The sequence below is a fragment of the Schistocerca cancellata genome, chromosome 2 (genome assembly GCF_023864275.1).
Source record: "Schistocerca cancellata isolate TAMUIC-IGC-003103 chromosome 2, iqSchCanc2.1, whole genome shotgun sequence".
In the NCBI taxonomy this organism is placed as follows: Eukaryota; Metazoa; Arthropoda; class Insecta; order Orthoptera; family Acrididae; genus Schistocerca; species Schistocerca cancellata.
This window is the reverse complement of record NC_064627.1, coordinates 686338983-686351264: the sequence shown is the minus strand read 5'-3', so window position 1 is coordinate 686351264 and position 12282 is coordinate 686338983. Positions and strand designations below refer to the sequence as shown.

At 38.9% G+C, this 12282-nt stretch overlaps 1 protein-coding gene across 3 annotated transcripts in view; it reads right to left on the bottom strand.

Moving 5' to 3' along the window:
• Positions 1-12064, bottom strand: part of LOC126162426 (aconitate hydratase, mitochondrial-like) — a 79627-nt gene extending 67563 nt beyond the window's left edge. The window contains exons 1-4 of one of the 3 annotated variants that reach the window (XM_049918927.1): positions 11608-12064; positions 8668-8828; positions 8183-8408; positions 7346-7471 (exon numbers count right to left, since the gene is read on the bottom strand). In XM_049918927.1, the coding sequence (XP_049774884.1) occupies positions 7346-7471; positions 8183-8408; positions 8668-8828; positions 11608-11640 (546 nt within the window). In that variant the 5' untranslated portion in view covers positions 11641-12064. Of the gene's footprint in view, positions 1-7345; positions 7472-8182; positions 8409-8667; positions 8829-10820; positions 10985-11477; positions 11496-11607 lie in introns of those variants that run through there. The other 2 variants (XM_049918928.1, XM_049918926.1) reach the window with 2 other exon arrangements.
• Between the last annotated feature and the right edge of the window lie 218 nt (positions 12065-12282).

Sequence of the window (12282 nt, the reverse complement as noted above, 5' to 3'; positions counted from 1 at the left end):
TGGGTGACGGCATCATGACCCCTCGGGTGAGCTAAACATCAGAAGTCGCAACCAATTTTAAACGCACTATAGTGTCAGTAGGTGAACCCACTGCAGCATCATAATATTGAAATGATAGAAACAGCAGATTTCTTTTGGGTTTTTCACGGGGGATATAAGGAACAATTGTGATTGGAATGTTTCCAGTACTAGTATCACTGAAAGCAAGTTTGCTAGAATATAATTCTCATCTTGAGATATCTTTCAGTTCTTCTGGTGTATGTTTCCTATTAGCTTGTGATGTTCCCACGAGAGTTAACTTGTGATTCCTCCATAGATCTTCAGCCAAATCAATTGAAGTGTAATACCTGTCTGTAGTGACATTTCGCCCTGAATTTTGTATAGGAACCACCAGGCATTTCACCACAGCTACAGCAGAATTTGATTGTTGTGTACCATCATTTCTTTTCCCAGCATAAGGCTCCATGCTGATAACATATCTGGTTTTAGCCTCTGTGAGCATGTGTATACGTGTACCGTATTTACCAGGCTTTTCCTTCATGAAGACCTTGAGGGGACACATGCCATGGAACAATGACATTTCATCAATAACAGTGTGCATCCCAACATAATAATATTTTGCAGTCATTCATTCATTTTATCAAAAACTTTTCATATTGCAGCAAACTTATCATGTTTCCTGTGATCGCTTCGCGACTCTGTCATCAAATCTTACTATTTCAGTAAACTAATGATATGGTTATAATAGAAGGAAACATTCCACGTAGGAAAAATATACCTAAAAACAAAGATGATGTGACTTACCAAATGAAAGTGCTGGCAGGTCGACAGACACACAAACGAACACAAACATACACACAAAATTCAAGCTTTCGCAACAAACTGTTGCCTCATCAGGAAAGAGGGAAGGAGAGGGAAAGACGAAAGGATGTGGGTTTTAAGGGAGAGGGTAAGGAGTCATTCCAGTCCCGGGAGCGGAAAGACTTACCTTAGGGGGAAAAAAGGACGGGTATACACTCGCACACACACACATATCCATCCACACATATACATATGGATATGTGTGTGTGTGCGAGTGTATACCCGTCCTTTTTTCCCCCTAAGGTAAGTCTTTCCGCTCCCGGTACTGGAATGACTCCTTACCCTCTCCCTTAAAACCCACATCCTTTCGTCTTTCCCTCTCCTTCCCTCTTTCCTGATGAGGCAACAGTTTGTTGCGAAAGCTTGAATTTTGTGTGTATGTTTGTGTTCGTTTGTGTGTCTGTCGACCTGCCAGCACTTTCATTTGGTAAGTCACATCATCTTTGTTTTTAGGTATATTTCAGTAAACTGTTAGAATCTGGTTCAGCTCATGGTGGGAGAATAAACAAACCTTCCTGAAGTGTAGGACCATAAATCTGTAACAGATAATTTACGTAATTTTCCTTCCCCATAATAAGAAGTAGCCATATGCATGCCATGAATTCAAGCCTGTCTTGGGTATTTGCTGCCTCAGTACCTGAGTAGGTACACCCCCCCCCCCCCCCCCCCCCGATATTGCGAGGGTTAATCTCAGGTCTTCTGAGAACCACATTTTAATACTATTAAAATCCCCAATGAAATCCAGTAACGTGTGTTCGGAATTTAACCCACAGAAACAGGGAATTTTGTAGTTACAAAATGATGCACAGTACCTTCAATAATCAGTAAAATACAATGTATGTTGTTCACAAAATTGATATCTTCCAGATCCACAGATCACTGGATATGGACCTTAAATTACGTGTAATTTGTTCACTGGATACAGAGAAAAGCTCTAAGATGATAAACACAAGAAGCAGAATCTTTTGGTCTGAAGAAATATTGAAACTGTGGTGATTTTACTGTTTAACTCTATTAGTGGCATTCTTGGAGGCATTTGAACTACCTAACAATAAATTTCAGCACAGCTTCTACTTGTGGAGAATGCATATGTAATCTTTTACACCAAACACTCTTAGTAGAATTGTAAACTATTTGTCTCACAGACAAAAAGATCTGCAATCAATTATCTTAATTTACATGTTATTCACCTTTGGCAATTTGAAACTATTTGAAGTTACGTTTTTATCTTCCCTCCAGTCTTGTATCAGAACATCATAATTTCTTGTTTCCAGCAGATTGTGTCCACCTCTCAATGTACATACTCTTCACCTGTTTCAAAACACTCCCAAATCACTGCACAGTTATTCATGACCCTTTTCCCTGTACAGAACGTGCTGGTGTCAGCTAAGTGAGGGATAAGTTCAGACAGAAGTAAGAGAAGAATTACTGCCTCTTCTTCAGTGGTTATTGCTAGTTTTTTCAAACTATATCAAAGATAAACCACTTTTCAGTTAACATTTTTTTTTTCTAAGTCACGCAACAGACACTCCCCTTGGTGTGAAGAAAATCTGCCATTCTCTACTTTGTAGAAAAGAATCAATGTCTTGTGCAAGGTATAGTCTTCTTGAAATACCAACTTCTTGTTCTTTAATTTGTTTCAATTAAGTAAAAATAAACCCATGTATTATTACCATTAAAAGTTATTCATGTGGCAGGATGTGCCATACAGAATTAAGAAGAGATCTTTCACCATGACAGCGGCATGCATAGTTTTTCATAAAGTGCACCATAAACAGTTAATGTTATAATTAGGGCCCAGATTTTAATTACCTAAAAAACAGTGAAATATGCAAGCATTTATGACCTAAAACTTACATAAATATGACCTTAAAAAATAAAATATGACTTAATAGAAGTTTATTTAAAGCACTTTTGTTTGTTTATTTAATTTTTTATTCACCATAAAGTAATACAAAATTCACTTCTCAAAATATTGTAAATATAGTTCTTCCTTTCTGTAGGGTTTGTGGCTAATTTGCACCTATTTTTTGTATGTCTGAATGTTTTATTTTCTAAACACAAAGAACAGTGAAAAGATCATCTATTGAAACAGTAACACAATGTTTTTATTTTTACATAGTATTTAAAGCGTTTCACATTATTTAATACCGTATGTCAATCTTCAGTATCTGCAAAGTTGCACTGGATCACAAGGTGCATTTTCAGGTTTTCCATTGTCAAAGATCTATGGTTGTCACTGAGGATAGTTTTGTACCTGGAAAAGCTCCTCTCCACTTCACAAGACGTCACTGGAGCGCATTTGAAGGCAGCCAGGTCACTGGCGTTCAGCTTTGTTTCAGTATCTTCAAATGTTGCAGCATTCCCTGAAAGACTGTCACTAATTTTGCACAGTGTAGAATATTCAGGATTCCGTTGGAGAACACTTTGCAAATTTGGTTTTCACTTTGTCAGCCACATGACCACGAGTTCGGCCCAACTCACTCTGCACGTGTTGCACAGTACTCAGGGCCTCACATAGCTGAGTGCCAACAGCTTCCAGTTGTTTGACGGCTTTTGATACCACTGAAAAATTGGCGTTGATGTATGCCAAGTTTCGAGACAATTTATCTATAAAAACTTCTTTCACAATTTTGATAGCACTTGATTCATAGCTATCAAGCTCACAGAGGATTGTCTTTTTTTTTGGATGATGTTGGTGCAGTAATACTCAGTAGCATTAAGCCACGAACCCCATCGTGTAAGAACAGGTTTAGGTGGGAGGGGTGTTTAAGGTGCTCATTCCTTGAATTTCTGCACCATAGCGGAGCCTTCACATAGATTTTCTTGCCACAGGAAATTAATGTGTCCATGTCAGGGTAATTTGATCGCACCTCTTCGGAAACTCTGTGCAACGCATGTGCAAGGCAAGTGCCGTACACCATACTGGGGTAGAGAATCTGAAGCCCTTTGGCTGCTTTAGCCATACATGAAGCACCATATGTTACAAGCAGCAAAATATTGTCTCTTTCCACACCATCCGGCCACATTAGCTTCAGAGAGTTGTCAAACAAAATAGCAATCGTCGAATTGTTACTCTATCGTGAGCTTCACATGTTAGTAGGAATATATCCCCAGGACCATCAACTTTTAGAACACCAACAACAACACTTGCAATATATCGCCCACTAATATCCGTAGTTTCATCTATCGACAGCCAGATCTTTTGCTCAGCAATAGTAATACGTATTTTGTTGAGCACACCATTGTAGCATACGGATAAATAGTTCTTTCTCAGTGTAGATTCATCTGGAACTGGATGTGTTGTGTACTTCTCCAAGAACCCACAAATCCTTGCAGAACGATTGCAGGGTTGATGATTGACCTGTCTGTTCAAATAACAGCATTTGCCTGCTGTTATTTTCAGCATTTCATTTCACACAGCTGTTGTGTTTAGCGGTATTACAGTGTTGTTGCACATTAAAGCGCTTTTCTGCACTAACTTTAACTTCACACAGTTTACAAAATAATATTTTCCCATCAGTACTAAAGAACTTCTCTCCAAATTCTCGAACATATCCTTGCAACTTCATGCTGTCTCAGCACTTTGCTTTACGCATGTTGAACAAGGCAAAGGCTGTATTCAAACTGGTTACTGGGAACACCTGCGTGACTGCGACGATTATTACGGCAGAAGCCGCCTTTGTTGGCTCAGAGCGTATTGTCGACTCTGTGAAACAATGTTTTATGTTCGCGAAACGACTGTTGTGGTACACCGATTTTCTGCTACAGTCCTGAGATATAAAGCTGTGTACTAATTTATCTGTTTATCTTTCATAATAGCATGTTAAATATTATCTCGTGAGCAACATATTCATTTTCTTATTCGTGTGTCCCATAAGATACAAGAAAAACGGTATATCCATTTTTGGCAAAAGTTAACAGAAATATGACCTATTATATTAAAAGTTAGCCGCAGTATGACCTATTAGTAAAAGCTGTTGAAATATGATTTCATATGCACAATCAAAATACATTTTTCGACACCAAAATTTGTGTATAAATTGTTCTAAAATTCACCATATAGTTCAGGAAAAAAAAAAATAGATTTGTCATTAAAATCCAGGCCCTAGTTATAATATATGCAGTAATGTAAAAATGATGTTATTCAAGTTGTTTTGTGCTAAGGACATATGATTTCATTCATGTGAGTGGAGATAAACGCAAAGGTCATGAAGCACTGCCATTCTCTTTACATGTAGTTCATAGGGAATGTTCTTGTGATTACATATCATTTAGATTTGTACTAATATTAATTAAAAGTTTATTATGTCACCCTGCAGCTGTAACTTTTTGTATAACTGCTCACCCATGCAGTTCTGTATGTGTGAGTGTGGAATATTCAGTGGGTGAACACCTGGAGAATGAAGAACTCTAATTTTAATGGGTAATATTGTTCTCTCTTTGCCCTAAACCTCATCACAATGCCAACTCATGTAGGTTCCAGTAACCGTACTTACGAAGGCAGCAATGTCTCTTCAGCAAAATGGTCAAGCAAACTGTCCAAAGAACAAAGGCATGAAAAAAAAAAAAAAAGAAGCTACCAGACCACACAACTTCTGCAGATACAAACATGGTAGAGACGTCGCAGTAGTAGACAAGTATGTTTCTTTAGTAAAGAAATGCCATTTTTTTGCTGCATGAGATTACTGTGCTGATAAATTTTGTGGCTACAATGTGAAGCAAACACATTCAGCATCTATTTCACTGGAAAAGCTAAACCTTACATGGACATAATTCCATTTAAGCTAGAATACATATAAAATACAGTACAAGCCACTTGCACTTATGTACCTAGGAGGTTTGTTCAAAAAATTCCGGAACATTCGGAATTTCACACCAATGGTGTGTTGGAGCGAAATGCGGTTGGCATCCCTGAACATGCCTGTGTTTAATGTCTAACTCCCGGGAGTTTCATTGTTTATGTCTGCTAGTTATCATACAGTGCTGTATTGAGTAGAATGTTGTGTCGCAAAGTTTGCGAATTTTGAGATGGCAGAGTTAGGGGAGTAACACTTCTGCATTAAATTTTTTGTGAAACTCAAGAAAACCTTTACAGAGACACAACAAATGATGCAGGAAATCTACAGTGATGAATGCTTAAGCTGTACTTGGTGTTACAAATGTTTCACACAGTTTAAAAATGGCTGGGCAGAAGTTAAAAATGACTTCATTAAGGACACCCTTCAACGTCCACTAATGACATTCATGTCAGGAATGTCAACGAAATTGTGTGTGCCAATTGAAGACTGACTATGAGAGATTTTGCAGAAGAAAGTAACATTTAAATTGGATCTTGTCATGAAATCCTGGAACGCACTGGTTGCCGCCAAGTTTGACCCACGGCTCACGAGTCAAGAGCAGTAGACCTTCACCTCACAATCTGTGAAGAGCTTTTGGATCGCGCAAATGAGGATGGGATGTTCCTTAAGAGAATCATAACTGGTGATCAGACGTCAGTCTACAGTTCTGATGATGAGATCACAGTTCAATCTTCACAATGGGTCGGGAAAGGATTTCCAAGACCAAAAAAGTGCAACAGATCAGGTCATATGTCAAAACCATATTGATAGTTTTCCTCGACTTTGATGGATTAGTTCATCATGGATTCATACCATAGGGACAAACTGTTAATCGATGATACTATCGGGACGTGATGTGACACTTCCAAGAAAATATGAGAAGGAAATGGCCCAAAATGGGGCGAGACAATTCATGGCTCTTACATCACAATAATGCAGTCGCACATTCATTCCTGTGGGTGCGTGACTACTGCACAAAAACTGATATCACTGTGCTGCCTTATCCTCCATATTCCCCAGAATTGGCCCCTATGGACTTTTTTTATCTCCAAAGTCGAAAGCCCCATTGAAAGGACAAAGATTTGCGACAGATGATATAAAACAAAATTCGCAGACACAGCTTTGCATGATCCAGTGAGGGGCATACCAAGACTGCTTTTGGAAGTTGAAATGGCACTGAGAGGTGTATCAACTGCAAAGGAGATTACTTCAAAAAAGACCAAACACAATAAATATAGGGTAAGGGTCAAAAAATTTTGTGGACAAAGTTCTGTGTAATTTTTTGAACAGACTTCATATAAATTAAACAGTGACTAAACAATGACCTACAAATAATATGATAACAAAAAAATCTTCAAGTGCTACACATTTTTTTTCAGAACTTACATTACAAGTCTACTGCAATTATATCACAAAAATTACTACTATGTGAATACCATAAAATTTCCAGGGTCCACCCTCCTCAACCTGAATGGCAAAATAACCTCTCCTCTGTTCAGTACTTTTGATATTGAATCTCCATTCACTACATGCAAAGGTAATTCAATATTAAAAGCTGTGCATTTCTTATGCATCTGTGACAACTTAAATATCATCACAGACCAACACAACAAAAATAGTAAGCACTAAAAGAGCTAACCAACCTGATGAATGATCCCAGAACCAGGTTTCCAGAAACCAATTCCATACTTGGCACAAGCTGAACTCAGGAAGTCATACACTTCTTGGTTGAGATTCTTGGCTCTTGCAAGATCTTTTTCACCACCAACCTAAACATCATACAGTCTCAATTACTCATTCATGATCAATGTGAAAGAGGAACCTTTATAAAGGCCCTCAAATAATAATAGTAGATAGCACAAGTTCAAAAAGATATTTTCTGCATTTAAAAGTTACGTTAACGAGGTGTCACACACATTGCACTGTGGAATGGTGGCCGATACCTGGGACACATGTGACAGCAATGTGGCACCAGTCAGCTCACTGACAAGCACGCACAGATAGTTATGCACAGCGCAAAATGATGTTCAGGAGGAGATTAGGAGTGGGAGGCAAAACAGATGAAAAGGGAGACTGTGGGGAAGTGGGTGCGAGTTTAGAATGAATGAGATTGGGGCCATGAGGCAGCATGTTTTGGTGGATGTGCCAGCAATGGCTATTGGGGACTGAGCCCATGATAATTACAGGATTGAAATGTGTTGAGTGAGTGTATTGTCCATGTATTTCATATTGGTCTTCCACAGAGATATGATCAACTTTGGAAAGGGTTGACATCCTCATTACTTCTTGAACTCCAGGCAAGGTGATACCTCAAAACCACGCATCACCACATTCAGTGGCCCATATTAAAATCCAACAGCTAATGTCTGAGTGGTTTTTAAGATATCCACCCTAAACAATTATGATGCAACTGTTACACTATTTGTCAGCATATTTTCAGTTTATTCTGTACTGTCAGTCTTGACAGAACAGATGCATACCTGAGCTTCAATAAGATGATCACAGTGTATTGTTGAAGGGACAGCAACCCTTGGCAGACCTGATGAGATAAACTGCAGCATTGCCATCTGTGCAGTTACATCTTGCATTGCAACACGGTCTGGTCTCAATCTGAGGTAACTTGTGCCACGTTCAATATCCTGCTTCTCTGGTTCATCCAAATGAGAATACAGAACCTTTTCAGCCAATGTCAGAGGACGAGTCAGTCTATTACAAAACAGAAGTATAATTATGCGTTATTCATTATTTTACCAACTTAAGCACCTAAACAGAATACGACCTATATGCACTCAACCTTAATGCAACATTTCTAAGCTATTGCAATTTAAACTATAGATGTGTCATGAACATAAATGTATTTCACGTTAAGTGTGTACAACATAGCAAATTTCAAGCAAAAAAAGGTAGGCTTTGTATTTTCATCAAACATTAACAAAAGCCAAACAATCAACAGGTAGATACCTACCTCTTTTTAACAATACCCAGGTTCTTTTCAAGTTTCTCGTAGGGCAAGTAACTGTCTTTGTCGAACCTGCTCATGGCGACTTTCCGAGCTGCAGCAGCAAGCGGCGAAACATGAAAGCATCGCCGTTGAATTTCTTGTGCAGCAATCAGCCATGGTGTTCCCTAAGTAACCAAAAGTACAATTGCTAACAAACACTAACTGTTCATGTTACACAGAAAAAGTTATTTCATAGAGCACACACACAAATACAAAATATTGTGCAAACAACATCCAAACTCAAGACAGAAACTACTTGCAGCTACAATAATTACAGTAATCAGATTTGTTCGTCACAAACTTTTCGCTAGCAAAAAAACTAATGGCATCAAGTAACAGGCATTTTGAAATGAAAGCATTAGCAGGAGTGACATAGTTGCAAACTTTGATGTGAAAGGCACAAAATGAGCTTGTAGGAAACATCTGAAATGCAGTGTCACCTTGACCTGTGAACCCCAGTAAAAACATTTATACTCTAGTGTGACACTGCCCCCCCCCCCCTCTTTTCCCCTCTTGAATTCCTGGTTGTGCACCTAATCTGTAGTGTAGCCTAAGATCTAGGTCAGGTTGAAAGGTAATAATTTGGTTGGTTGATTGGTGGAAGTGGGTAAGGGGCTAAGTGGAGAGGTAATCAATCCCTCAATCAAGGGGTCATTCATCTAGAGGTAGTGACGTCAACTACGAATATGCCATGATGAGGAAAGTGTACAGGACCGGTAAAAGCAAGACACTGAAGGCAATACTAATGCTAGACCTGAAAAATGAATTATGCACAAGTAAAAGTATGTGTATTGGATCAATACGTCGGTTAGAGCAGTTAAGTGGTCTCCCAGGGCTCAGCTCCCATGTTATCAGTGGGGCCCAACTGAAGGATACATGACAACTACATATTAGATTGGCTACTGTGTCCGCTTTGAAGTGTATATAAGAGTCTATGCAGGTGCTGTGCACATATGATCTTGAACACTGCATACAGTAGGTGCTATTTAAGATGTTCTTCACCAATCCATCCACACTACGGAAAAAAAAAAAAAAAAAAAAAAAAAAAAAACTGAAAATGGTGAAACCCAGAATGGGTCCAAAAATGTCAAACAGGAAGGGCTGAGTTCACGACAGATAGTAAGAAAAGGAAGGATAGTCAGATATGAGAGATTGCAGGAAGTAGGTTCTGCAATAGTGCACTCACCACACACACTCAGCAAAGTGTCGTAACCCCTGAGGGGGCAATATTTGGTTGAGTGTTGGTGAATGTAAAATGAAGGTTGTGGTAGCAGATTAACCTGTAGCATAGTGTAATGTTTATGTTGACACCATATTTAAGTGCACTTTGCCATATTTAACACACTTTGTGTCATAAAAACAAACCACAAGGGAAATTAAAAAAATATATATTAGATAATGAGGATTCTGATGCACATCACATACGTAATCTATGAAGAACACAAGGGAGGGGTCCACTACGAAACTTTTACCCAGGCTTTATTAGGCAGTGTCCTATTGGAGGCTGGGTATCACATCATTATCAACTATTGTTGCAACTTGGAGACTCAACGAATAAACACTTAACTTTGAACGAATTGTAAGACAAGCAAGAAGCTGAATCTTGAGCGTGAAATAAATGTTCATGATTGATATGTAACATTCCAGTTTCTACGTGATTACAATGACAATTTTACTGTTCACAGAATTTCACAACACTGTGGTCTGAACTGTAATATGCTGCTAAAACGTCAATTTTACATCATTGCAGATACAATTTAATCAAAACATAACCTCCCCCCCCCCCCCCCCCCCCCCCCCCAATGGCTGGTCAATGATCTAGCTTTTGAAAAGCTTAATTAAATAGAAATTTATATTACTTATTGCAAAATATGTTAGCTATTACAGTAGGGCTACAACAATCATTAGTTTTGACAGATGTAGTTTGCAGTATAAAACTAAAACATGGCAGCACCCCCAGGGCGAGTTTAAGGACCAAGTGACAAGTGGCCACTTAGAAAGCCAATCCAAAAGGGACACCAAAGATTTACTTTTCAGGTGTTAACAAGAGCCAAAGGAAAGGCAACAAATGCTGGGGGGGGGGGGGGGGGGGGGGGAGTAAATGATATGACACTTACGTGGAATAATGTGACATGTCCCGGCATGTCCCATTTATGACGGTAATATTGTGTTGTGCGGTACAGTATTTTAATGCTCATATGTACAGTATGGTATGTTTGGAAGTTTCACACAGTGAACTACATTATCAGTTCTTGATGTTATATTATTTGTAGGATCACACTTCCTCCAAATGCCACATAGTAAAACATATCTTATGGCCACTGAAACGCTAAATTTTCCATTGATTAAAAAAAAAAATGATCATCATCAATTTAATTCATGTCGTTGGTTTGGCATATCGTGAAGATGAATTGTGAAACACGATAGATGGAACACAGTACAACACCTACGCATCTACTTAAAAATATTGCAACAGATCTGGCGTGGTCTGGTATGCATTTATCACATAAAGATCAGCACTAGTCTTGGCAGAAAACACACCGGTAGACGTGTCAGTGAACTGGCAGTGATCCAAAATCGAGGGCTATCATTTAATCATTCCCAATTGTAAGCTAGAGGTTAAGTTCAAGTAATATCACTTTTTTTTTATTCCATATCCGAAATACTAAAGAGATTACAATGCGAGTTGTTACATCAATGATTTTACTCTGACCTACTATTCAAAGCTGCGAAGTCGGCTTATGCTGTCTTTTAAGTCATAACACCGTTATTACCTTAGCTAGTTGTTTCCAGTACGTAGGATTGACATGTCTGCATCAAGTTTTACAACTGGTCACTGTACAGTATAGTACTCCACATTTTCTAACAAATCACAATACATCAAAACCAATCAGGTGTTCTTACCTGGCTGTGAAGAGCACGAACGCAGTACATCATAGCAGTGGCAGACGACGCCAGTAATATCTGCAACTGTATCTGATAGCACTTGGCCTCTGCGTTCAGCCTTAAATACCGAGGAACTTAATCTCTCGTGCATGTTACGATAGGACGCCGATTGAACGAAATTTTATCAAGTGCTACACTGCGACACTGCTTCTGCTTCGACACTTTACCAACAGTCTAGCAAAATGTCATTCATCCATATTCTTTCGAACTACAAGTATTTCTCTAGAGGCTTACCGTAGAGCATTTACTTTTGTTTTTTATTGCCACGCGTTGTCATGACTTAATTCACTAGCAAATCGCATAATGAATTCTGCTGACAGCTATTCCGTCTCTACAGAAATCCATATTAACCTTTAAATATTACCATGGAGTCCATCGTACCACACCCTTTCCTTTTTAAGTTATTTCTCTTTGAAAAAAGAAGGTAGGGATATTTCACTCGTATGTAAATTCTATTGGCATCCATGTGATGATTTTGCACTACCGCCCGCCAGCTGTCAGTCTGCTCCTGGCTGCCTACATCTACATCTACATCTACATCCATACTCCGCAAGCCACCTGACGGTGTGTGGCGGAGGGTACCTTCAGTACCTCTATCGGTTCTCCCTCCTATTCCAGTCTCTGCCTGCAGTG